Genomic DNA, 24899 nt, shown 5'->3' with positions numbered 1-24899 from the left:
GCTAGATCTTAGGAGATTTTGCTAGCATATGACATGCAGTACATATTGGGAGGCAGATAAAATCATGTCCATGCCTGACTGAGAAACTGCAAAACTTTCATAAGCTCAGTCCTGACACAGGAGAGGTTCTTGCCCCAGGCTTATCCAGGGACCTTGTGGACTCTGGTCAGAATCCTCGGGGCCTCTGGTAAAACATCAAATGTATTAATTCACTTAGATTATGTGTACTAGGTATGAGAAACATGAGTGACCCTTCTACACAGAGGTGAAGTGTGCTAACTCAGAAGGCCAGAAGAAGCGGCTGTGCGGGAATAGCCCTCCCACGCTATCACGTGTTGACAGTTTCTTCCTAGCAGCAAGGGATGGGGAGGGAGCAGCATTGAAAGTTTTCTGCCTCTTTCAAGTTCACTTCAAAACCTCTAGTAATGATAGACCTCCAAGTGATTAGTGCTGTTATTCCCCCTGGTCTGGTGATTGTAATGGTGTTAGTGATGATGGGAATGAGAAATGGATGCTGAGGTTAGAGTTCATTGGGGGACGGTGAGTTCCAGCTTCTGGGCTGGGAGGGCCCCTCCTCCAGTCTTCAGTTTTTCAGTGGGCTGATTCAGGCTGTTAGAAACAAGAGTCAGCCACAGAGGCCTAGGCCTCCACACCTTCGTTCTCAGCCAGGAAGGCCCTAAGCACACCCCGCAACAAGGTCAACACACAGGAAGTGACCAGGTGCTGGCCATCTCCCGGGCTGCTAGGTTACCTGAAAGGTCTCAAAATCAGGGTGCTAGGTTCCAAGTGAAATCGTGCTGTCCCAGCATCTCTGAAGAGCTTGGTTCCTCCTGTCCCTTCTCACTCTGCCCTCACTTCCTTCTGCAACCCTCTGATGCCATCCCCCACCCCCCCGCCTCCCCCCTGCCCTGCCCACTCCTCGGTTTCCCAAGAAGAGCAAGGCTTGCCTTTTCTCTCCACAACTTGGCATCACCGCATGACTCCTTCTCTCCCCCTTTTCCCTCCCATCTTTCCTCCAGACCAAAACTCCCCCTACCCGTAAACTCCTTGTCCCTCCGCCACCTCCTGTGGAGCTTGGCGTTCTCTCGGTCCTCCTCTCTGCCAGCAAAAGTGCTCAGGCTTCTGCTTGTCTGAAGCCTCCCCGCTGCAGGATACTGTGATTTTTTTTCTTCTGTCAAACCTCTAACTCCTATGACTGTTCACCTGCTTTGCCCTCTCACCGTGAATTCTCCTTCCTCCTCACCCTGGTGGTCCACCTCCCAGAATTCTCTCCCAACTTCTGTCTCTCTGCACGGGCTGCATTTTGGGGTATTTTTCTGCTCACTGGACAGTGTCTCATCGCCGTGTTCCCAGATTGCAGGAACAGCGTGGGCAGCAGTGACTATTTGATGGATGCGCACGTGGCTAACCTCCCAGGGAGCTTCTCGCTCTGAGATGCTGATCCTGCGGTGTGCATCTTGCCTCTCCACTCCTACAGCTGGCCCCATGAGGACTGGCCAGGCCTGCTCCTCCACACTCAGGCTCCGCTGAACCGGATCCGTCAGACCCCGCACAGCAGCTGCCCAGTGTGCAGGCTGGAGTGGGGAGGAGATGCTGGCACATGGAGGATGGCTTCTGGCGGACCCACAGCCAAGGCAGATGGACAGAAAGCCACTTAGCTCTGCAGCCCAGTGCACTCTGGGACTCTCAACAGCCCTGTTGTGTTCCAGGTTCTCCAAGCCAGCACCCATGTTCCTGGATGACTCCTTCCGCAAGTGGGCTAGGATCCGGGAATTTGTGCCGCCTTTTGGGATCAAAGGTCAAGGTATGTTGGGAACCCTGCCCCACTTTACATTAACATCTCATCCCCCAAGCTACCTCCCCAGTATCAGGACAGGGCTGTACCCTCAGAAGTCTCCCTGCTGGGAATCCACCCGTCTCAACAATGCCCTACCTTCTCTCCCTCTTTCCTGTCCTTCCTTTTTTCTTACTTCTTTAGTGGAATGTTTACTCAGAAACCACCACTTTGCCAGGGGCTAGGTACACAACAGTGGAGTAGACAGATGTGGTTCCTCTCCTCAAAAAGTTCCAGTCTAATGCAGACACAGGTACTTGGAGTGCAGTAAGGACTCTGATGAGGGAAGAACACTGTGCTGTGAGATCACACAAAACGGGTGCCAGAGACAGCAGTGCTAGAGGACTAGATATGAGGGGGGAAATCCCAGAGAAAATAGAGGCCATCCGGACGGCTGCCCCCAGGGCCCTCCATCATCCCCTTCTGATTTTTTTCACCTTAACCTAGCCTCCCCTCCAGTCCTTTTTTATCCTGTCCAAGGCTAACCTTTCCCCCTATACTCTCAGAACTGTCCCCTTCTATTGCCTCAAGGACCTCACCCATGCAGTTCCTGACATAAGACTTTCCCGTCCCTGAGAGTTTTACAGTTCTCTTTCCGTGCCAAGTTACTGCCCTATTTCATGGCATGGTAGAGTTTCAGCTTTAGCGTCAGACATAGAAGGCTCCGGTCACAGTACTACCTCTTTATTAGCTGTGACCATGGACAAGTTACTAACATGTTTTGCTTTAGTTTCTTCATCAGTTAAATGGAGAGAATAATACCACTGTATTAGGTTGTGGTCAGAATTAAATAAGATAACGGTTAAAGGGGTGATATCATTTGGCCAGCAGACTCAAGAACGCCTGAACCCTCTACTTAGCTGGCCCACCCCTCCCTGAAAAAAAGACAGTGGCCAGCAAAAGGATACTCTTGAACTGGAGCTTTGACCTTCAACCTCCAAGGACAAATCTCATGGGTTGGGTTGAACCCCATGAAGAACTCCTTTTTCATGGGTGCAGGTAGCCAAGCAGCCTAACTTTGCTCCTAAATCCTCACTCAAGATTCGGATCCTGCTAAGCCATGAAGGGCAGGAAAGCCCGATACACAGCCCACCATCCAGCAAGAAAAAGCACCCCACAGTTTATGACCATTCTGCTCAGGTTCCCCTCCTAGAAAACAAAAGCCCAGTCCACACCCTTGGCCTTGGCCAGTGAGCAGCAGTACGCTTTTCCTTAGACGTGAAATTGGAGGCGGGAAAAGGAAGGGATCTGTGACCTTCCCCGAGGCCCACCATGAAGTGTATCTGAAGGCACTTAGTACAGAACATTTCCTTCAAGGTTTGTTTCCTTACGCTTTCTCATGCGACTTCTAGAAAGATTGCCCGTGCCGACTGTCTCCTCTTACTCACCATTTACTCTTGAAGAATATCTTCTCCCCTCCCACTTCAGTGAAACTGCTCAATGCCCCCAGGAGATCCAAAGGACGCTTTTCATTCCCTAACTTGACATCTTGGCTGCATCTGACAGTGTCGTCCGGTCCATCTTTTAAAAAAAATTATGAGGTTGCTGTGTTTAATTTCAGAGGCATCCTTTCTTTACATGAAGTATTTCAGGCATATAAAAAAGCATAAAAAATAATATAATGAGCACCCACGTACTCTTGTACCCAGCTTCGGAAATAAAACGTGAGATACGACTCAAGCTCTGTGTAGCCCTTCCCCCTCCGTTCCCCGCCTTCTCCAGGAGACCAGTATCCTGGCTGTCATTCCATGCCTGTTTATATATTTCTACAGCATATTTATATATCTGTTTAAAACACGGCATGGATGGGCTTCCCTGGTGGCGCAGTGGTTGAGAGTCCGCCTGCCGATGCAGGGGACACGGGTTCGTGCCCCGGTCCAATATATATATATATATATATGGCATGGTTTTTGCACTTTACAAACAGTATTGTATATTGTACTTGTGTGTGTGTATTTTTCAAGTTGATTTTTTTGCTTACGCTTTTCAGATGTATCTGTATTGGCACACATAACTCTAGGTCACTGATTTTGCAACTGCTGTGTAGTATTCCATGTACCACATTTAATCTATTTTCCTTCGGTGGACTTTTTTTTTTTTTTTTTCGGTATGAGGGCCTCTCACTGTTGTGGCCTCTCCCGTTGCGGAGCACAGGCTCCGGACGCACAGGCTCAGCGAACATGGCTCACGGGCCCAGCTGCTCTGCGGCATGTGGGATCTTCCCAGACCGGAGCACGAACCCATGTCCCCTGCATCGGCAGGCGGACTCTCAACCACTGCGCCACCAGGGAAGCCTTCCTTCGGTGGACTTTTAGGTTGCCTCCAACATTGCGCTATTACCAACAGTTCTGCAATGAACATTCTTGTACAAGTCTCCTTAAACAAATGTGTGAGTTTTCTGATGCTCTCCACCTAGGAGTAGAGTTGCAAGATTTTAGTCTATGCACAGCTACATCTTTACTTGATATTAAGATGCTTTTCACTGTGATTGTACCGACTTACTTATCTTTAGGTCTTTATGTACATTACCTTTTTATCTTCCTAACAATTCTGCACAGCAGGAATTACCATCTTCATTTGGAAGATGAGGAAACTAAAGCTCAAAGAACGTAAGCGATTTATCGAAGGTCACAGAGCTCATAAGCAGCAGAGCCAGGATTTGAGTCCGAGGCTGATACCATTATCTGTTATATTATAATGCTCTCATTATACCAGAGTTTGAAAGGAGAGCAGTCATCATTGCCAAAACCAGAGAGAGGTCAAGAAGAATGAGGTCTGAATATGGTCACAGGATCTGAGAGCACAGAGGTCACGGGGCCCTTGCTGAGGGGCAGCCTGAGCGGAGTGCAGGTGGGCAGATGCCAGGCCACAGGGCTTGAAGAGGTAAGGAGGTAGAGACAGCCTGGCAAGAACAGGATTAGAGGTCAGCAGTGTTAGAGGGAGGAAGGGAGGGGAAGATGGTATCAGAAAATAAGGCAGAGTGGCCTGGCCCGGGGAGCTGGCTGGGAGCACTCTAGCTCTTCACCACTGGTTGGCTCCTTGTTTGCTTCCTGGTGTCTGCTTGGTGGGGGCACAGAAGTGAGCACGTGGTCCCTGCCTCTGACCGGCATTGCCATTCTGGGGGACACTGAGATGCCCCAGCTCCCAGGCAAGGCCCACGCCTGGGGACGCATGTCCCAGGGCCTGACGGCAGAGCCTCCGACAGCCAGCCGAGACTGCCAGGGAAGGGCCAGGGAAGCCTGAGGAAGGAGCTGTGCGCGGGTGCCGGGGGCTGGCTCCAGGCAGAGATGTGTGTGCCGCCTCTTCTCCTGCCTCCATCTCCTGTCTCAGGGAGAAAGTTAGGCCAGTGGCCCAGCCTTGTGTCCGGAGCTCCCTCCCCAACCTTCATGTCCACCCTAGACCCAGGACCACGTGCCTTCAAATCGGCTCATCGGCAAACATCTCATGGGAACCCTTAAGTGACCCTCTAACAGTTGCCTCCCTCCTCTGTCCACAGATAATCTGATCAAAGCCATCTTGTCTGTCACCAAAGAGTACCGCCTGACCCCTGCCTTGGACAGGTGAGCCACTCGCTGCCCAGTATCCTGCGCCTCGGCTGCCCAGCGTGTGCAGAGGGGTTGAGGCCCAGCTGGCCTTCCCTGGACCTGGGCAGATTCTCCAGCACACCCACACACCCACACACGCATACACACTGGGGTGGGTGAGCAGGGAAGCGGGGCCACCGCACTGGACTGGCCACCCCCGTGGGCTATAAGCAGTTGGCAGGACATCTCAGTCCTCAGGCAGCAGAGATCCGAGGGTAAGAACTGAACGTCCTGGGCTGGGATCAGCTCAGCACTGGGACTGAGTGGCTGGGTGCTGGGGCAGCTGAAGGGGCTTAAATCCAGGAGGCAGTGACAGCTCTGAAGCCAACAGACCCTAGGTGGGGGAAGCCCCAGGGTCAGAGGTGCGAGAAGCAAAGTGAGTAGGGTTCTCAGCTGGTTACTGGGTGCATGGGGGCTTCTGAGTTAAAAATAAGTCCAGCCTTGAGTCCTGGAGCCTCCAGGCTCATTCCTCTGTTCTTGCTTCTCTAGCGTAGCCCTCAAGCTCAGCCCACTTTTCCCTCTCCTCTGAAGGCGGCCCAAACCCACTAACCCTTGGGGAGTCTTTAACCCAGAATGCCATCTTACCAGAGCTCCTTCCTCACCACCCCAGAGCTAGTGCCCAAGCCCCTTCCACACCCATGTTTCCCTGGAGAAGTGTCAGGGACCAGGGGTATCTGAGAGCCCTGAGTGGCCCAGCTCTCCGCAGCGTGGTTCCGGCCTCTCAGAAATGCTGCCAGAACCTCACTAGTCCGCCTCCTCTGTCCCAGCCCGTGCCTGGTCAAGGGCATGGGGTCAGGGGCCAAAGGGGCAGGGGGAGAGGAGACCTGGTGGACAGCTCTCCAGAGGTCTCTGCGTCTGTCCCCTCAGCCTCAGCTGCCGCCGCTGCATCATCGTGGGCAATGGAGGTGTCCTTGCCAACAAGTCTCTGGGGTCACGAATTGATGACTACGACATTGTGGTCAGGTGAGCTCCTCAAAGCAGTGCCTCAGGCACCTTCATGTCCTGGTCCCTGAGCCCACTGAGAACTGTCTGTCCATCTGGCCCATTGGGCTGGAGGTCAGTAGAAGCCTCAAGAAGAACCCTGGGTTGGAGGGCTTTGGAACGGAAAGCCCAAGGCCTGGGCTCCCTGTCCTCTGCATCTGGGGTATTCTGGGGTCATGGTGCCTCCCCACACGCAGGCCTACAGGCCACATGCAGTGAGCCCAAGGCAGTCTCTGACTGGGCCCACTCTCTGCAGACTGAACTCAGCACCAGTGAAAGGCTTTGAGAAGGACGTGGGCAGCAAAACGACGCTGCGTATCACCTACCCTGAGGGTGCCATGCAGCGGCCCGAGCAATACGAACGGGATTCCCTCTTTGTCCTCGCTGGCTTCAAGTGGCAGGACTTTAAGTGGTTGAAGTACATCGTCTACAAGGAGAGAGTGGTGAGCTCCCTGTGCCGCAGCTCCTTCCCCTCCTGCCCTGGCCCTGCCCAGCTTCCCAGTCAGCCCCCTTTCCCTGAACCAGGCAAAGAACAAGTAGGAGCCTTTCAAAAGAGGCATCAAGGACCCAGATGCAACCAGGGGGCAGAGAGGCCAGGAGGTGCCAAGGCCACTGGCCAGACTCCTGGAGCTGCTGTGCCTGCTATCTGCTACCTGCCTCCAGAGACCCAGGCTGCAGGTCCCTCCTCAGCCTTCTCTAGCCAGACCCCAGGTGCCTCCTCAGCGACCCTGTGGGCCCGTCCCTGGCCTCAGCCCCCCGGTATGGAAAGCTGTCACCCGGCTAGACCCAGCTTTACTGCTGATCTTCACAACCCCCGCCCTCACTTTCTACTTGCCCCCCAGGTCCCTCTTACCCTCTGTGAGGTCTCTCTAACTGTGGTCGTGTGGGTCCCCCCTCATTCCCAGCCAGGGGAAGAAGGCCTTATTTGGACCCTGGGGCCATTCCACAGGGATAGCAGACCCCTCAACTTGAGGGTGCCAGTTCCCTAACCTGTAAGTCCTGACCTCTCTCCACTCTGTGCTATTACCACTGACTTGTGGTTGTGTCCCCAACCTGCCATTGAGCCTGGTTCCGCTGTGGGAATGGCCAGGTTCTGTACTTATTGGTCTAGGCAGACAAGGGTCTGGGCCCGTTTCTCAAGAGAGCTTATACGGCCAAGTAGGGTCAGACTGCTCCTTACTGGACCACCCAGTGCGGCCCCTCCCGAGTCCTCTGTCTCTCAGCCCTGGGCCAACTTGTCCAGGCTCCTTCCCCCTCTCCCCTCAACCAGCTGTCACCAGCCACCCCAGGGGAGGGGCGCTGCAGAGTTCAGGCCATTCATCTTCCAACACCCAAGCCTCTTACAGAGGAGAATGATGACAGACAGCGCTCCGCCTACAGTGAGCAGCTAGTTGCTCTTCCTGGAGGTTTAGAGGAGAGCTGGGGGGCTGGAACAGCTCCTCCTGCCTATGGACGTCTCAGTGCAATTTGGTTTAACTCCACAGCCTTTTCCCAAGCAAGGCCAAGTGCAGGCAGTGTCAAGTAGGTAGCAAGCGAGAGCGAAGACAGAAGTCAGGTCCAGAAATTCAGGTAGGTGGGACAGTGGGGAGAGGGGAGCCCATCTCAGAGCCAGGCTGAATGTGGCAGCCAGCGTCCCCAGAGGGGAGGAAAGGGTTTGACCTTAGCCAGCCCCAGCGGCGAGCAAACCAGCTGCCCATGCACAGTAGGCGGCGTGTGGGGGCTGAGGGGGCACCCCTCCATTTTCAGAACCCTAGGACCTGAGCATCTAGTGTCCTCAGAGCCCTTCTCTTTGTCTTGAAGGCAAGAGAGTTGGGATCACAGGTAGGCACCTTTAAGGGAGAAATGGGAGGAAATTGGGTCTGCCCCGGGGAACCCCAGAGAGCCTGTGGGCTGCTTCCTCACCCTGCCTTCTGCCCATCGTCCCACCCCCTCCTGGCATATCCTTTCCTCTGCTCATCGACACCTGTCAAAGGAGCTCCTGGAGGGCAGGGCCCTGATCCCCTTTGCTTTTCTCACCCCTCAATGCCCAGCCACCACAAATGATCTGGAATTGGCTCAAACACCAGATCCTGCGTCTTGCTGGGCACACTGGGATAGGACAGGCGACCCATATCAGGAGGCCGGGCCAAAGGGTGGGTCAGGGCCAGCCAGGTGGGTGTTGTCACATGGTCCTTCCAAGAACACCAAGGACAGTTAATTCAAGACTCTTACAAGTCATCCAAGGGAGTCTGGAAAGAAAGAAGAAAAGGAAGGAAGCCAACTAGAGTTGGAAGACTCAGGCCACTCAGGGAGCAGACAGCAGGGCCTCACTTCTCCCCGAAAGACTCAGGACCTTACTGCCTGGCCTGGCCTTGGTGGCAGGCCTGTTCAAGGAACTAACTGGAGCAGTTGGGATGAAGAGGTGTGGGCCGTGCTCAGGCACACGCTCATTGTGCCGATGTCTGTATCCTGTTGCGGCCATGCCCAGGGATCTAGGACCAGCCCCGTGGTCCTTGGTGAGGACTCCTTCCCGGGGTTGGGAGATGTGAGTGGAAAGGGGAGAGAGGAGCTGGGAAGGAGTCCTCTGAAGTTCATGAGGCTTCCTTGACTCCAAAGTCAAAGATAATTGGGGCCTTTAGAGTGAGCTGCCAGAGGAAAACCAGTGATGCCCACGGCCTCGCCCGAGTGGGCCCGCCCAGGCCCTTTTGGTTACCCTGGAAGCCTCTTTAGTGCCCTCCTCCACCCCAAGCCCAGGGCTAATGCCTTCGCAGGACCTCTCTCATGCCCTGCTTCACTTCTCTGGCGTCGGAGACCCAGGTAAATGTGGGAGAGGCTGCTTCTCCAGGCCCCCTCCTGTCTGGTGCCCAGCTGCAGGCTTGCCCTGCTCCTGCAGTTATGTTTCTAACCATGCAGCCCCTGGGCTACTGGAGAGCCCTCTGCACCTGTCTGGAGCCTCACCTGCAGAATTCTGGCAGGAGGCAGCTCTGTGTTTGGGAGCCAAGGCCTAGCTGGGCAGGGCTGGGACAGGTATTAGGCCTCAGTCAGGGCCGCTGCCTGCCGCTCGCTATGTGAGCAGTCGCTCACTGCCTGTGTAACTTCCTGATTCCCAGGAGTCCTGACAGGGTATGAGAAAGGGAAAGATATAGGAAAGGAAGACCAAACCGCCCCAAAACAGCCTGTGCTAGAGCTGACCATGCTTTCTTCATCCACATGGGAGCTGTCCTCGTCACCATTTGTGGCTGTTTGATTTCCTGATTCGCTGGGCAGTAGCACAGCTAACTCTAAACAAGTTACCTCTAAAGGCCCTTTATCTCTCAGATCCCAGGAGGCCAAGTCATCAAGCAGGTGGAGGAGTTCCCAGCAGGCCTCGGGGCAGCTCAGAGGAGCACCAGCGGACTGTTGAGCGGGGAAGCTGAGGTCAGGGGGAGGGGGGAGCTGGGGACACGGAGATGCAGGTATATGTGGGCCATGGAGGGAGGGGTGGCCTCCAGCTCTTGTGAAGTTCTTCTCAGAGGCACATCTGGCTCCACCCCTCCACGCGCTTACTCATTTGCCAGGCATCGTCAGGTGTTCTCTGTGCTGTCACTGTGCTGCTCCCTGGAAACAGAAAGTCACTCAGTCTCATGGGAGAGACAGTCCCCGAACTAGTTATAATGCAGTGTAGTAGGGGCTGTGCCCTCAGCATCCTCCTCCTGGCGTTTGATGAAGGCTGGAGACGCCCTGTCTGTGGTCCTGAGGACGGAGCCCTGGGACCTGGAGAGGACGGGACATGTGAGAGGCAGAGCTTCTCGTGCTGTGTCCGCTGCCTCTACCAGACACCCCACCGGGCCCCAGGATGCTGCTGACCCAGCACTTCAGAGCCCCGGGGAGCTGCCTTCCCAATCGTCTTGTCCTCACTTGGGAAACCCCGGAAAGCTGGCCTCACTGCTGAGTGGCCTCTGGGCCTGGGGCCTGGGCTGGGTTGGTGGGTGTGGTTCCAACCCAGCAGGCGGGGAGGAGAGGACAAGGGCTAGGGGTTGGCCCCTGGACAGCCTTGACCCAGGCCTGACCTTGCAGCTTTTGTTCACTCGTTGGGGAAGGCAGAGGGATCTAAGAGGCCGGCCAGGGCCCCACTTCACACCCAGGGGAACTGGGCCCTTGAATCTGAGAGACAACGGTGGTTGAAGAGGAGAAGGCAGCTTAGGCCTTGGAGTCATACAGACTCCGGTTTAAATTTAGACCCTGTCACTTGTTAGCTGGGTTCTTAGACAAATCACCTAGGCCCCTTAGACTTCATAAAACAGGAGTAGTACTACCCAGCTTTCAGGGTTGGTTTAAAAGTTAAACAAGATGAAGTACAGAAGCACCTAGCATAGTGCTTGACACTTAGTAAGTTCTGTCTGTGGCAATTATGAATACTATTATTATTTTATTATTATTATTGGTGGTGGTGCTATTAGAAAAGCCCAGTTGCACTAGGGAGTGAAGTCTTTGTCTAGACCGTAGGGCCTGACCTAGGAAGTAACCTAAAAGCGGGGGTCAGAGGCCAGGCCTAGAGGAAGGAGAGACATGGACCACCTGGTGAAAGGCCGCAGGGGTGGGCTAGCAATCTAGCACAAGGCAAATGGCCACCAGGTCCCCGCATGTGAGGCCTTATTGGACCAGGCCTGAGACAGGGCCTGAACATCCATCTGCACCTAAAGCTGTGCTCTGTCCAGGCCTGAGAGGGATGCAGAGCCTTAGCATGGGCTCTGCCTAGCAGGAGCTCGGTGTGGACACAACCTTGCCTCTGGGGAGACTCCGTGCAGGGCACCTGAAAGCATGGTGAGGCTGGCAGACACCGTTGCCTCCTACTGCTTGACGAGGCCTCTGCTGAGCCAGCTCGATGCTGCGCACCCCACAGTCTCCTTTCCAGACTCTGAGACAAGCTCTCCTGGATACCATTTCCTCTGCAGCCATGGCCAGTGGACACAGCTCTTTTTCACAGATCCATTATCCCCTGTGAGGGCCAGGAAGGCTCCCTGCACATTCCCCCTCCTGCATCCTGCCCATCGCTCCTCCCCCACCAGGAAAGATGCTCAGGGACGGGGGCTCACGGCATCATCCCCTGTGCTCCTCTTCATCACTGTCATCCAGAGCCTCTTGCTTACTTACCTCAGGATCCCTGTTATTCTTCCTCCTCTTCCTCCTTCCACCATCCTCATCATAGACATCATTTAAGATCTTCAGTTTGCCAGCTTTCTTTGAATTCCTTTATTCAGTTTTCACCATGACCCTGTTAGATAGATACTATTATGATCCCCATCTCGGGGTTTAGGAAACTGAGGCACAGAGAGGATGAGTTACTTGCTAAGATCACACAACTAGTTAAGTGGTAGAGGTGAACTCAGACCCAGCTCTGGATGCCATCTCCTCCCACCTTCTCAGGAACTGTCTATTTTCACTGATCGCTTTTCTTACCTCTTTACTGGATCTTCCTCTCACATCTACAAATTTGTTCAGCTATTTTTTTTTTTTTTCATTTCTCTCACCTCAAAAATGAAAGCCCCAGGGACTTCCCTGGCAGTCCAGTGGTTAAGACTCCACGCTTCCACTGCAGGGGGCACGGGTTCAATCCCTGGTCGGGAAACTAAGATCCCGCATGCCACGACGCAGCAAAAAAAAAAAAAAGAAAGAAAGAAAGCCCCCTCTTCAGCTGGTATTCACCCTTTCTCCTTCCCTTCTTTTTCAAGTTTCTGGGAAGAGTCATCAGCTGTCCACGATACGTATCTCCATGTTTTCCCCCTTCTGTTTCTCAGCACTCTCCACTCTGTCTTCCAAACCTATCCTCTATGGCAGTGACCTTCTGATTCTAAATCCAGTGGACTCAACCTTGCCTCACTTTAAAGGAACGACTTGTCAGCAGATATTCAGTGAGCATTTACAGTGTACCGTACGCAACGGTAAGTTCTAGGGAGAGTCCTTGATTCTTACAAACTCATGGCTCAAATCCTGGGAAGCATGCTCAATTCTTCCATCTCCTCTGCCTTCTCTATTCAGTCATTCAGCCTCCAGATCTGTGGTTCTCCCTTTTAAAAATGTCTTCCTTGGATTATTTCAGCAGCTTCCTATCTCCCTGCATCCAATCAGGCCTCCCTCCAATCCATTCTCCACACCTGTATCCAAAAGAATCATCCTAAAGTGATGATTGGTTCCTCTGGTTGGTTCATTCTCCTGCTTAATGGGTCCCCGTTGTCCAAACGCAGCAGTTCTCAGAGTGCTTTCTCCTTTCCAGTAGCATCAGTATCACCTGGAAACTTGTCAGCAATGCATTTTGGGACTCCACCTTAGGCTGTGAATGAGAAACTCTGGGGGTGGGCCCAGCAGTCTGTTTAATGGCCCTCCAGGTGAGTTGGATACAGGCTCAAGTGTGAGAACCACTGGCCTGCAGGGTAAAATTCCAACTCCATGGCATAGCGCTCCATGCTCTGGGCCCTCCAACCCCTTCCTTGTCCTGACCGCTCCTTCTTGCACCCAAAATTACTCTCCACTCTGCCCATACCAAAGTCTATGCCCATTTCACACCTCCATGTTTTACCTGCTTCCCTTCCCAAGGCTGTATCAGATGCTCCTCTTCTGAGCTCCCAAGACACTCATCACTCTGTTATGCATAAGGGTTCTCTTATGCATCAACTCTTATAAGCCCCTGGAGGGCAGGGACTGTCCTGTTTATCTCTGTAAGCCCATCACCGCCTGCAGTGTTGTGTTTGAGACAGAGTTGGCATGCGTAAACGAAAAAATAACTGTGGACACTGAGACCCAGAGGAAGGCAGGAACTTGTGGCGGAGTCAGGATTCCAACCCAGATCTTCTGACTCTCAGTGGGGGCTCTTTCCTCACAAGTAGGCCGCCTCCCTCCTCTGTTGCCCCAGAGATCATTCTTTTAGATTCGGACCCTTGCGTCCTTTTGCTCCCCTCTTGCCTCTCCTGGGCACCTCTCTCCTCTTAGCCATGTTTGATCTTCTTTCTGAGGTTCCGAGATCATTCTCCTTGATAAAAAAAAGTGAAAACTGAACAGTCCCTGGCCTCTGCCTTGTTCAGTTGTCTGTTGATATCACACAGCCGGCCCCAAATCGACTCCTCTTCTTGTTCATTGCTTTTTCCAAATATAGCTTTCAAAAAGGTTTTTGACCCTCTCCTCATAGCATGCATCAAAATAAATTCCAAATGGACTAAAAAGTAAAATATAAAAATACAGCCAAAGGAAAGTAGTACTTTTGAAGAAAGTAGAATAGAAATCACAGCCCTAGAGGGAAGAGAACTTTCAAGGGACAGAAGTGCTAGGAAAAATCAGATTTGATAATATATGAACACTTTAAACAACAACCAAAAAAGACTGGATACCACAAAACTTTGAAAAGTATGTTTAGGAAATATGACAAATGGTTATCATCATGAAAGTTGACAGGAAAGCCATTAGGACCCCAGCAGTTAATGAGCAGGAGACTGAACCGATCACACAGAAGGCAATATAACTAGTAAACAACAGAAACATGTTCAACCTTCCTGGCAGTCAGAAAATTCACGTGAAGGCGACAGGATGCCAGTTATCACCTATCATGTCTTCAGAGAATGTGTTTAAATTATAATATGTGATTCTGGCCAGAGTGCAGTGAGAGGTGCTCTCAAAGGCTACAAGTCAGAGTGTAATTGGGGACAAGCTTTTTGGAAAGGAAATGACACTTGGCACCAGGAGCCATCACCCAAGGGAAGGAAAAATCTGCCTACAAAGATCTTTATTATAGTGTTATTTATAATGGCCAAACTCAAATATAACCTAAGGGGTTTATTATGAAAAGTATGGTTCAACCAGCATACGGAGTATAAAGGAGCAGCCCAGTGACCCTGCAGAGGCTGCGGGCACCTGGACCAGCCAGCACAGCCGCTCCCACTCTTGCTCCTTTGGCGTGGGTGGGGCCGCTGAAACAGCACTGGATTCAGTACCAGGAACGGATGCCTCTGCCTCAGGCCCCGTCTCTGAGTTCCATTTTCCTCTTCTGTACAATGGGGATGGTGAAAACTTCTCGGGGTGGCTCCCAGATACACTGCTGCAAGGAGCCGCTGGGACAGTGCACTGACAGCCCCTGGCACACTGTGCTCGCTGCAGTGGCGAGCACCTGTTGAGAAGGTCAGTGCTTGCCTTGCTGAGCCCCTCTTCAGGGCTCAGAGGGAAATGCCCACCCCACTCACATCCTCCCCTGCTAGACCATCCCCAGGTACTGGAGACCTCAGAATTTCTTGCCCCAGCAGTGCCAAGTCCACTTCTATCCTCTTGAGGGTAGAATACACCTCCCTGTGTAGACTCCAAAGTCCAAGGAGGGATGTTTGCAGAGCCTGTAAGCCGAACTTGGATGTCTAAGCTGGGCAGTCCGCACACGTGTGCACAGTACTTCCCACAGCGTGAGATGGGACCAGGGTGGGAAGGGAAGGGGAGGGCAGGCTGGGGCTAGCTCTCCCTACACCATGGGCCAGCACGGGTCTCCGGGAGTCAGAATTCTCAATTCAAACCTGGCCTTCCAGATGGTTTTTCAGGGGAGGATAGAATATATTTAACAGCTTGATACCATCACTGTCACTGTCACATAGTTGGAATCTAAAACTTAGACATGTGGTATGTGGACCTCCATTTGTAATTTTGTCCCTAGCCCCACAAATCTTAGGGGTTTGAGCCTTGACGGACATGGTGGCAATGGCTGGAGGTGAGGCTGGGTAGGCAGGGGACAGACGGTGAAGGGTCTTGTCAGCCAAAGTCACATCAAGGAGCTTGGACTTTATCCTGTGGACTAACAATAGCAGAAGCTAACGAGCTGCCTTTGTGCCACACGTGATGTGTGTGACTTGTAACTGTCACGGCACACAAACACTATGAAGAAGGAGCTAGTCTGATTTCCCATATTCTTAGATGATGATAATGAGACTTTGAAAGGGTGAAGAACTTTCTGAGGGATACAGAGATAGTAGTTAGGGTTCAAAATCCGACCCACAGAATTACTGGAGCAGCCCAATCCGCAAGCGGGGGTGGGCTGAGGAAGGCGGGAAGGAGGCAGTTGTGGGATGGGTCTGCACAGGAGCCACAGGCCTGGTGTTGCTAGGTTCTTGGAGACCTGGGAGAGGGAACCATCAAGGGAGAGTGAGCATTCAAGTCGGAGTCAGTGTGGAGGAATGGTGGTCGCTGGATCCCTTGGGGGAAATGGATTAGATAGGAAGACAAACCTTTCAGGGCCTTGGTTTCTGTAAGAGGGGATTAGACCAGATGTTCTTTTTTGTTTTGTTTTATTGGGGGTTTTTTTGTTTGTTTTTTTATTGGAGGATAGTTGATTTACAGTGTTGTGTTAGTTTCTGCTGTACAGCAAAGTGAATCAGTTATACATATACATATATCCACTCTTTTTTGGATTCTTTTCCCATATAGGTGATTACAGAGTATTGAGTAGAGTTCCCTGTGCTATACAGTAGGTCCTTATCAGTTATCTATTTTATATACAGTAGTATGTATATGTCAATCCCAGTCTCCCAATTTATCCCTCCCCCCGAAAGCAATTTTTTAAATTAATTTATTTTATTTATTTATTTTTGGCTGCATTGGGTCTTCATTGCGGTGCATGGGCTTTCTCGAGTTGCAGCGAGCTGGGGGCTACTCTTCATTGCGGTGCGCGGGCCTCTCATTGCGGTGGCTTCTCTTGTTACAGAGCATGGGCTCTAGGCATGCCGTCTTCAGTAGTTGTGGCTCATGGGCTCTAGAGTGCAGGCTCAGTAGTTGTGGTGCACGGGCTTAGTTGCTCCATGGCATGTGGGAGTCTTCCGGGACCAGGGCTCGAACCCTTGTCCCCTGCATTGGCAGGTGGATTCTTAACCACCGCGCCACCAGGGAAGCCCCGAAAGCAAATTTTTTTTTTTTTTTTTTTTTTTCGGTACGCGGGCCTCTCACTGTTGTGGCCTCTCCCATTGTGGAGCACAGGCTCCGGACGTGCAGGCTCAGCGGCCATGGCTCACGGGCCCAGCCACTCCACGGCATGTGGGATCTTCCTGGACCGGGGCACGAACCCGTGTCCCCTGCATCAGCAGGCGGACTCTCAACCACTGCGCCACCAGGGAAGCCCCCGAAAGCAAATTTTTTTAAGTTAATTTTTACTGGAGTATAGTTGCTTTATAATGTTGTGTTAGTTTCTACTGTACAGCAAAGTGAATCAGCTATATCCCCTCTTTTTTGGATTTCCTTCCCATTTAGGTCATTGCAGAGCACTGAGTAGAGTTCCCTGTGCTGTACAGTAGGTTCTCATTAGTTGTCTATTTTATACATAGTATCAATAGTGTATATATGTCAATGCCAACCTCCCAATTCATCCCCCCCACCCCCCGCCCAGACCAGATGTTCTTAAAGGTCTCTTTTTGTTTGATGGTAATCAATGTTTTGAGGGTTATTTGTTGTCTGAAATATTATAGAATATATTTGTACAGAAAGTAAATAGCTTATATATAACAGAGACTCATGTATTTGTTGATTGGTTAATCCAGGTTAATCATTAGTTCTGAAATATTTTGTACATCTGTAAATAGCTCTCTTTTCAAGCTCTACTTCATTTTACTGATAGTTTCCTTAGTATGTCACCTTGCTCTTCCTCCCATTTTAAGTTTTATGCATGTGAACATTTGGGGGTATGTCTTCTATGTATATATTTTACATAAGTATAGCAGATGTTTTAAACCTCTTTTTGGCTCTTTCTTATATCATAATAATTATACCGTGTATTGAGATATTTGTACACAGCCCTGTCTTTCCTCCTGGGTTATAAACTCCTTTTGAGTAAGGAAAAAAAAAAAAAGACCGGCACTCAATGCTCCTGACAAGCTGTCTCAGTGGGTGGTGGAAAGCCTCTGAAGATGTTAGCCCTGAGAGTGTCAAGATCAGATTTGTGCGGAATTGAAGGAAGGCACGATGGAGGCAAGGAGGTCTGGTGGCTCCTGGAGTGACCCCAGTGAGCTGGTGACCTGTCCTCAGGCAGTAGCAGCGAGGAGGGGTGGTGGTGTAGGCAGGAGTGACCACACCTGCCCTTACTCCTGGCTGCAGAAAGCCAGCCACGGTCAGGCTCTCCACTCCCAGAACTCTCATCTTGGCATTCAGACTGCTTCTCCCCCCACAGAGAAGGAGGAAGAGGCTGCAGGAGAAGCAGCCTGCAAGGGCGCAGGGAAGCACTGTGGGAGCCCAGCTGGGCAGGTACTTCTTCCCAGATGCTTTCCCCCGTTGCTCCTGGCTGTTCTGACAAGAGCAGAACGAGTTGCATCAGCAGGAGGCCAGCGGCTCCACGCAGATGAGCTGGGTCCAGGCTGGACTGAGGCAGGGACATTCCGGGAGGAGGGATTCAGCCAAGCATGCGGCGCACAGGTGGCCTTGAGGAGAGGTTTGGCCACTCCAGGCCGGCGTCATTGGCTGGCTTTACAGGCCTCTGTGCTGTGTCCTGTGGGTCAGGGAAGCGAGATGTGAGAGGCCTTGGGCCATTTGGATAGGCCTTCTGGAACAGGGCTGTGTTCTGGTGGCAGGCTTGGCAGTGTCACCCAGCAGTAGGAAGGCCTCCAACATCCACTGCCCTCCTGCAGGGCACCCAGGGACAAAGCTGGCCCCCGTCTGAGCGTGTGTATAGTCTGTGAACTGGCCTGTGTGTGGCCTCTAACATGGCTGGCCACACCCTCTGCTTCACTCTCGGCTTCTGTGACGCTCAGAATCATAACAGACAAGATTTATTGAGCCCCTGCCAGGTGCCAGACATGGGGCCGGATGCTGTAAAACGCACAGCTCTTCATTTAATCGTCACGGCTGTCTGGGCAGTGGGCCTGACGCCCCCGTTATGTGCGAGGAACTTGAGGCCTGAAGAAGTCCTGTGACACGCCCTGGTTGCACAGATGCGGAACCTGGATGTGGACGTAGGTTTCCCAGACTCCGAGGCCCACAGTCTCCCGTGGCATCACACCCTCCCTGCGTCTCCTCATCGCTCTTACTGTTGGTTCTCAGTCTCCTCCGCAGGCTCCGCTGCTCCCACCGACCCCTTCAGTGTTGGTGTCTATAAGGTTCTCCTCTCTTCTTGCCCCACACAGAGATTCTCAATCTCAAGTCGCCAAATGCCCTCGCTTCCAGGGACCCTGCTCCCTTTGGCAGTGGTGTGCGGCGTGTTGTGTGTGTGTACCTGTGTATGATTTTTCTGAGACGGGGAGCCATGGCTTTTATTTGAGAGACAGGCTGCAGTTGTGTTTACTTAGTATTTGTCTGACACAGTGATGCCCCAGCCAGATCCTGGTCTTCCTGTTCCTCCTTTCCCTGGGATTCCTGAGGAGGCCCTGCACCAGGACGGTGACAGGTGGGAAAAATAAAATAGCGGTGCCGGGTCCCAGTGCCCTAATGCAGGCTCTCTGAGACTTGAGTCCCAAGCATAAGACTCGTTCCCACCCCGTCCCAATCTTGCTGTCTGCCCGAAGGTGGTAGGAGCTTCAGCACTCTTAGAACAGGTGAGCAGAGCAGGGACCGGAATGCCGGGCCTGCTCCAGGGAGGCAAGCTCTGCCTTGGCGTACCCGCTGCTGCCTGGCACAAGGAGCCAGAAGGAGCTGTATGTGTACCTGTGACTTTGCATTTCCTACTAGTAAACGTGACACACGTCTCCTCAAATCCAAGAAGTCACATGAGTTGTTTCCCCTCCTGGGAAAGAGTAAAGATGGGAAGAGAGGCAGAAGCCTCCGCTCCACCCTGGAGCGTTTGTCAGCTTCTCAAAGGGGCTTGAGATCGTAAGCTAATTTCCTACCGTTTCACATGGTGGTTACATATGGGACCCTTAAGCACACGGGATAAGCCAAGAGGTGTTGTCTCAGAGAGGGAATCTTGTGTCACAGAAAGACCCAGGCTCTGAAGTTGAATCCAGCTCAGATTCTCCCCAGCTGTGTGTGCCTCGGGGCAAGGCCCCTCGCCTCTCTGAGCCTCAGTCCCCTCTGTGAAACAGGATGCAGGGCACCAACCGGAGTGACCCCTAACTCACCTCAGTGCTTCTGGCGGGGAGAAGGGAGGCCCCAACCATCCTTGACTAGCCCCCCAGACCTCCCGAGGTGGGAACAGCAATGCTGATAATAAATGGTGTGGCAGAAAGAACACCCATCCTGGCATCACGACGTTGGGTTTGCATCTTGGTACAGACTCTTACGTGACCTTGAACCCGTTGCTTCATCTTGGGTCCCGTACCTGTGAAGTGGGTGAAAGTTGAAGAGACATAAATAATATCTATGAAAACCAGCCTGTAGCCTCCACACCCCCAGCTGTGCCATTACTGCCTCTCCGTCCCTTCCCGAGCAGCCCCTGCCCTTCCTCCTCTTTGGGGGTATGTGGGCAGGCGTGGGCAGGGACCCGGCGTTGTAGGGTGCGGGGAGGATGTTGGGGCCTGCTGGGCTCTGGAGAAGGGACGGGGGCTGTGCTTTGCTCAGCACAGGCTGGTACCTGCCATTCCTTTGAGTACACACCTGATCCTCCCAGGAGGGGCTTCTCCCCAGTTCTGCATAAGATCTTGGCCATTTCTCCACCGTTCCCTTTCCTGCTGGGTCTCACTGTCCCGACCTTTACCCCCTTACACGCACACACTTCTGGACACAGAGGGAGGCACAGGAGGAAGCCGGTCTGGGGTCTGCTGTCTCGTCTCACTGGGGCTGAGACCCAGCGAAGTTGGCCCTAAAGGCCCATCCTTTGAGCTGACGCTTGGAGGACGGATAGAATTTGCCCGAGAGAGAGGTGTTGCCAGAGACGGGGAGATGTGAGGAGGGGGTGGCTGGAGCAGACAGTCCATTGAAGGCCGCAGAAGACAAGCCTGAAGAGATGCTGAGGGCAGTGGAGGAGCCGGGATGGAGTTCATGTCCCCTTACACACCCGCGCCCAGTGCTGCGCTGCTGGGCCACAGAAATGAATCAGATGTGAGCCCCTGCCCTGGGGCTAATGGCGGTGGTGATAGGAGCTGACCAGTGACTGTGAGCTGGGCACTCAGCCTGAATTATCTCATTGAGTTCTCACAACACAAGATAAATACCCTTAGTATCCCTGGTTTATCCATAGGGAAATGATAGTTTTCTTGCCCAAGGCCTCCACACAGTTGAGTGACCAGAGCTGAGTTTGGATCTGGGCCCAAGGATCTTCTGTCTTAGTCAGCTCATGTTGCTATAACAAAATACCACAGACTGGGTGGCTTATGAACAACAGACATTTGTTTTTCACAGTTCTGGAGGCTGGAAGGCCAGGATCATGGCACTGGCAGACTTGGTGTTTGGTGAGGGCTTCCTGGTTCATAAATCATTATGTCCTCACTTGGTGGAAGGAGCGAGGGATCTCTTGGGCCTCTTTTGTAAGGGCGCTGATCCCATTCTCGAGGGCTTCACCCTCAGGACCTAATCACTTCTCAAAGGCCCACCTCCTAATACCGTCACCTTGGGCATTAGGTGTTCAACATAAATGAATTGGGGGGCGGGGATGGGCCACAAACTTTCAAAGCATAGCAGATCTTTTTTTATATACATTTATTTTATTTATTTATTTTTGGCTGCGTTGGGTCTTCATTGTCGTGCACGGGCTTTCTCTGGTTGCGGTGAGCAGGGGCTACTCTGTGTTGCAGTGCGTGGGCTTCTCACAGCGGTGGCTTCGGTCGCAGAGCATGGGCTCTAGACATGCAGGCTTCAGTAGTTGCGGCACGCAGCCTCAGTACTTGTGGCTCATGGACTCCAGAGCGCAGGCTCAGTAGTTGTGGTGCACGGGCTTAGTTGCTCTGCAGCATGTGGGATCTTCCCGGACCAGGGCTCAAACCCGTGTCCCCTGCATTGGCAGGAGGATTCTCAACCACTGTGCCACCAGGGAAGCCCCTATAGCAGATCTTAACTCCATATTTTATCACCTCCCAAAGGTTAGAGGTCATTTCTACCTTGGGATGAAGGTATTCAGGAAAGACATGAGAAAGGAGAAGATGCTGAGTCTTAAGAAACAAGTAGGGTGGATCAGGTGGGTGGAGGCGGGGAGACCATTAGAGACAGAAGGAGCAGCATCAGCAAAAGAATGGAGGCACGAATCAGCAGATGCGGACTTAAGATGGGCTGAAATGAAAACTGGAGCAGCAGGCAGCATTACTGGCTAAAAATCTCTGATCTCCTGTGGGCAGTGGTGATGTGATCTGGTTTGTATACAGAAAGATCATTCTGGCAGAGAGCAGAAAGTGGTTTGGGAGGCAGAAGTGGCCCATTCTGGGCACTCATTTTGGGTGAATTGAACTCAACAATTATTTTGTACTTTTCCAGTCACTCTACTGGGCTCTGGGGGCGGTTAGTGGCCAACAAGACAGACACTGGACATGGCCTCATTATAACAGTCCATTTGAAAGATGATGAGACCTGGACTTTAGGTGGTAGCGGTGGGCTTGGGAAGAAAGGATGGATCCGTGGGATTCTATAGAAAATAGAATCGAAATGACCCAGATGACCAGTAGGACAGTACGAGCTGGAGAGACGAAGAGGGATGCAAAGTCGATTCCCAGGCTTCTGGTTTGGAAGATGGAGTGGACAGCAGAGGTTAGGGAACACAGAAGGAGGAGCAGATCTGGGGGAACCAGAAACAACTGAGATGTCCAGCAACAGAGGGGTTGCTTACATAGGCTATGGGACATCCCTGGGACATCTCTCCAGCCTACAGGGTTGGTTTGTGACTTTCTCCAGCAGTACTCAGGAGCCCAGCTGTAAGGGTGGGAAAGGTGGATGTATGGGTTGATCTAAGTTCATGGTTCCCCTGGGCTAGGACAATAGAATGACAAGGGGCAGGGAGTTGAGAGTGCTCACGAGAGAGTGGCTGAAGCGATATACTCAAGGGACTAGACCAGGGAGGGCTCGTGTACTGAACAGAAAGGCAGGGCTGGGAACTAGAGGAAGGGAGAGAGGTAGAAGGAGAGGAATTTGTGGCCCTGGAGTGGACCCTGGGGTGTCAGGTTTGTTTCAGAGCTGATGCCTTTCCCATCCGGTACTGAGATCCCTCAGGGAAGAATCATCCCATTCTGCAATTAAAGAACTGAAGCCTAGAGAGCTTGTCACCTGCCCAAAGTCACCCAGCTCCATCGGTGGCAGAACTGGGGTTGGAGTGCTGTTTTCTGCTCTGCCATACGAGCTCACATTCTGTCTTTATTTTTCAGGTTCACTTTAGAACAGTTGACTGAGAGCGAGGAAATTCAGCAGAAGGGAAAAGAGGCGAGCCCAGCAGAGCAGATAGGAGAGAGAGGGCAGGCTCCTCCTGGGCCCCTCAGTAGCGGCGAAGGGGAGGGGTACTGCTGGGCCGTTGGGTCCTCCTCGTGGCCCAAGACCCACCCCCCCGCCCAAGGTCAGAGCAGCACAGCCCAGTGCCCCACGCCCTGTGCCCCGCCCTGCAGCTCACTTGGTATCCTCCATCCACACTGGCCCCACTGTGTGCTCGCTGTGCCCTACCGTGTACCTTGTCTCTGCCACACATCCTGTGTCCCCAGCACCCACCAGGTCGTCCGTCCTCCAGCCGTGTTTGTTCCCCATGCCCCAGGCTCCCTGTATATACCTTATGCCCCCCACCTTGTTTCTCATTAGCCTGTACACACTTTGGGTCCCCACCACTCACCCAGTCCCATCACAAGCTGTGTGCCCGCTCATGCCCACTTGTGCTGTGTCTACAGAGCGCGTCAGATGGCTTCTGGAAATCTGTGGCCACTCGGGTGCCCAAGGAACCCCCTGAGATTCGCATCCTCAACCCATATTTCATCCAGGAAGCCGCCTTCACCCTCATCGGACTGCCTTTCAACAACGGCCTCATGGGCCGCGGGGTGAGATGTCTGGATCCTGGGAGAGGGAGAAGGGGACCTGGGCCAGAGGTGCCCTGGGAAGGAAGGACAGGGCGGCAGGGTGGGGACAGAGGATTCAGTTCTCAGGAGCAGAGCTCAGCTCTGGAGAGCTTCGCTGAGGGTCTCCGCCTCACTCGGAACCCCCTTGCCCTCCATCCAGAACATCCCGACCCTCGGCAGTGTGGCAGTGACCATGGCACTACACGGCTGCGATGAGGTGGCAGTTGCAGGCTTCGGCTACGACATGAGCACACCCAATGCGCCCCTGCACTACTATGAGACCGTGCGCATGGCAGCCATCAAAGAGGTGCAGGGCTGGGCGGGGGGCAGCCCCTGGGCAGGACGAGGGAGGGCTAAGTGCCAGCAGGAAGGACAGCCTCTGACCGCGCGTGTACAAACGAACGGCCGAGGGACGAGCCAGCTTCGGGTCTGGCTGCTCAGAGCTCCCTGGAAGGCATCCATCCCGGCCCGCAGGGCTCTGCCCACCAAGCGCCCTTCTCCCTGAACTTCCCCTCCCTGGCCCTCTCCTTGTCCTGGTCCAGCCCCTGCCTCCTCCCTGCTGCTCCCCAGCCACCACATGCCCATCTTGGAGCAAGCTCACAGCCCTCCTCTCTGCTTCGATTCTCCTCTTCCCTCAGAGGACCTCCTCACCCCCTCAAACAACCCACAGACGTTACCTCTCCGTGCCAGGATGCCCCCATACCTCCTCCACCCTTCCCCGTGGCCAAGCACTAAAGCTTTCTAGCACCCAGAGCTGCTTCCCGGGTGATTCATATGTTCAGGTACCTTAAGTTCTCCCAGTCAGCTAGCCTCTCCTGGCACCTGTCCCTTCACAGCAAGAGCCCATGTGGAAAATCCAAGCGCCTCTTATAGCACCCTTCGCTTATACCGCTCATCTCCCGCTGCTCCCAGCCTGGACCCTGGGCATCTGGAGCTTGTGCTTTGAGCAGCTTCTCTCCTCCTGCATCTGGGTGGCGAGGGTTCTTAGTGTCAATCTCCCGGAGTCCGAGCAGACTCATGGTTCAGCCAGCGCTCGTCCCTGCTCATCAGTCTCTCACATGCCCATCTCCAACCCCACTGCACTGTTCAGGCCTTATGCTCCCCAAAGCTCCCTCCCTCCTTCCCCTCCTCCACCCCCTCCACCGTGAGAAAACTGGAGAAAACTGCAGCCCCAGGGGTGCTCTGCCCCTTCGCCCTCCTCACTCCCACTCACCCTTCACCCCTCGCAGCCGGGCTTCCCCCTTCACCTGACATGCCTCCCACCAAGTTCACCAGTGACTCAAGGCTGCTGAGTCCAAGGGACACGCATCAGTCAGTCCCGTCGTTTCTGATCGCTCTGAAACACTTTCTGTGTTGACCGGCCCTTCCTGAGACGCTCTCCTGCTTGGACCCTTGAGTCGGTCATTTCAGTGCTGCTCCTGTTTCCCTCGCCAGGCTCTCTCATTCTCTTCCTCCGTGTCCTGGATTTCGGTGCGTCCCTTAAGAGTCAGCATTAGCTAGGGCTCCATCCTAGAAGTCTTCTCTTCTCACTCCACATGTTTCCCAGGAGATTCACATCCCCATCCTTGGCTTCCGTTCCCATCCATATTGTCTTAGGCTTTTTGGGTTCATTCAGTCGGGCTCGAGTAATTTCGAGTTATTTCAAGG

At 53.1% G+C, this 24899-nt stretch overlaps 1 protein-coding gene and 1 long non-coding RNA gene across 8 annotated transcripts in view; one reads left to right on the top strand and one right to left on the bottom strand.

Annotated features, from left to right (window-relative positions):
• The window catches only part of ST3GAL3 (ST3 beta-galactoside alpha-2,3-sialyltransferase 3), a 236812-nt gene that overhangs the window by 206969 nt on the left and 4944 nt on the right, over window positions 1–24899 (top strand). For 4 of the 7 annotated variants that reach the window (XM_033867822.2, XM_033867823.2, XM_033867819.2 and 1 more), the window contains 6 exons: window positions 1710–1804; window positions 5331–5394; window positions 6286–6381; window positions 6656–6842; window positions 23088–23234; window positions 23413–23559. In XM_033867822.2, the coding sequence (XP_033723713.1) occupies window positions 1710–1804; window positions 5331–5394; window positions 6286–6381; window positions 6656–6842; window positions 23088–23234; window positions 23413–23559 (736 nt within the window). The remainder of the gene's footprint in view (window positions 1–1709; window positions 1805–5330; window positions 5395–6285; window positions 6382–6655; window positions 6843–23087; window positions 23235–23412; window positions 23560–24899) is intronic. The other 3 variants (XM_033867828.2, XM_033867824.2, XM_073790892.1) reach the window with 2 other exon arrangements.
• On the bottom strand, window positions 924–10215 carry LOC117314514 (uncharacterized). Its single transcript, XR_004529287.1, has 3 exons — window positions 9673–10215; window positions 6726–6826; window positions 924–3355 (listed from the first exon to the last, which is right to left on the bottom strand). It is a non-coding gene; the product is annotated as an uncharacterized lncRNA (long non-coding RNA).

Source organism: Tursiops truncatus, chromosome 1, assembly GCF_011762595.2.
Source record: "Tursiops truncatus isolate mTurTru1 chromosome 1, mTurTru1.mat.Y, whole genome shotgun sequence".
Classification (NCBI taxonomy): domain Eukaryota; kingdom Metazoa; phylum Chordata; class Mammalia; order Artiodactyla; family Delphinidae; genus Tursiops; species Tursiops truncatus.
This window is presented reverse-complemented; position numbering and strand designations above follow the sequence as displayed.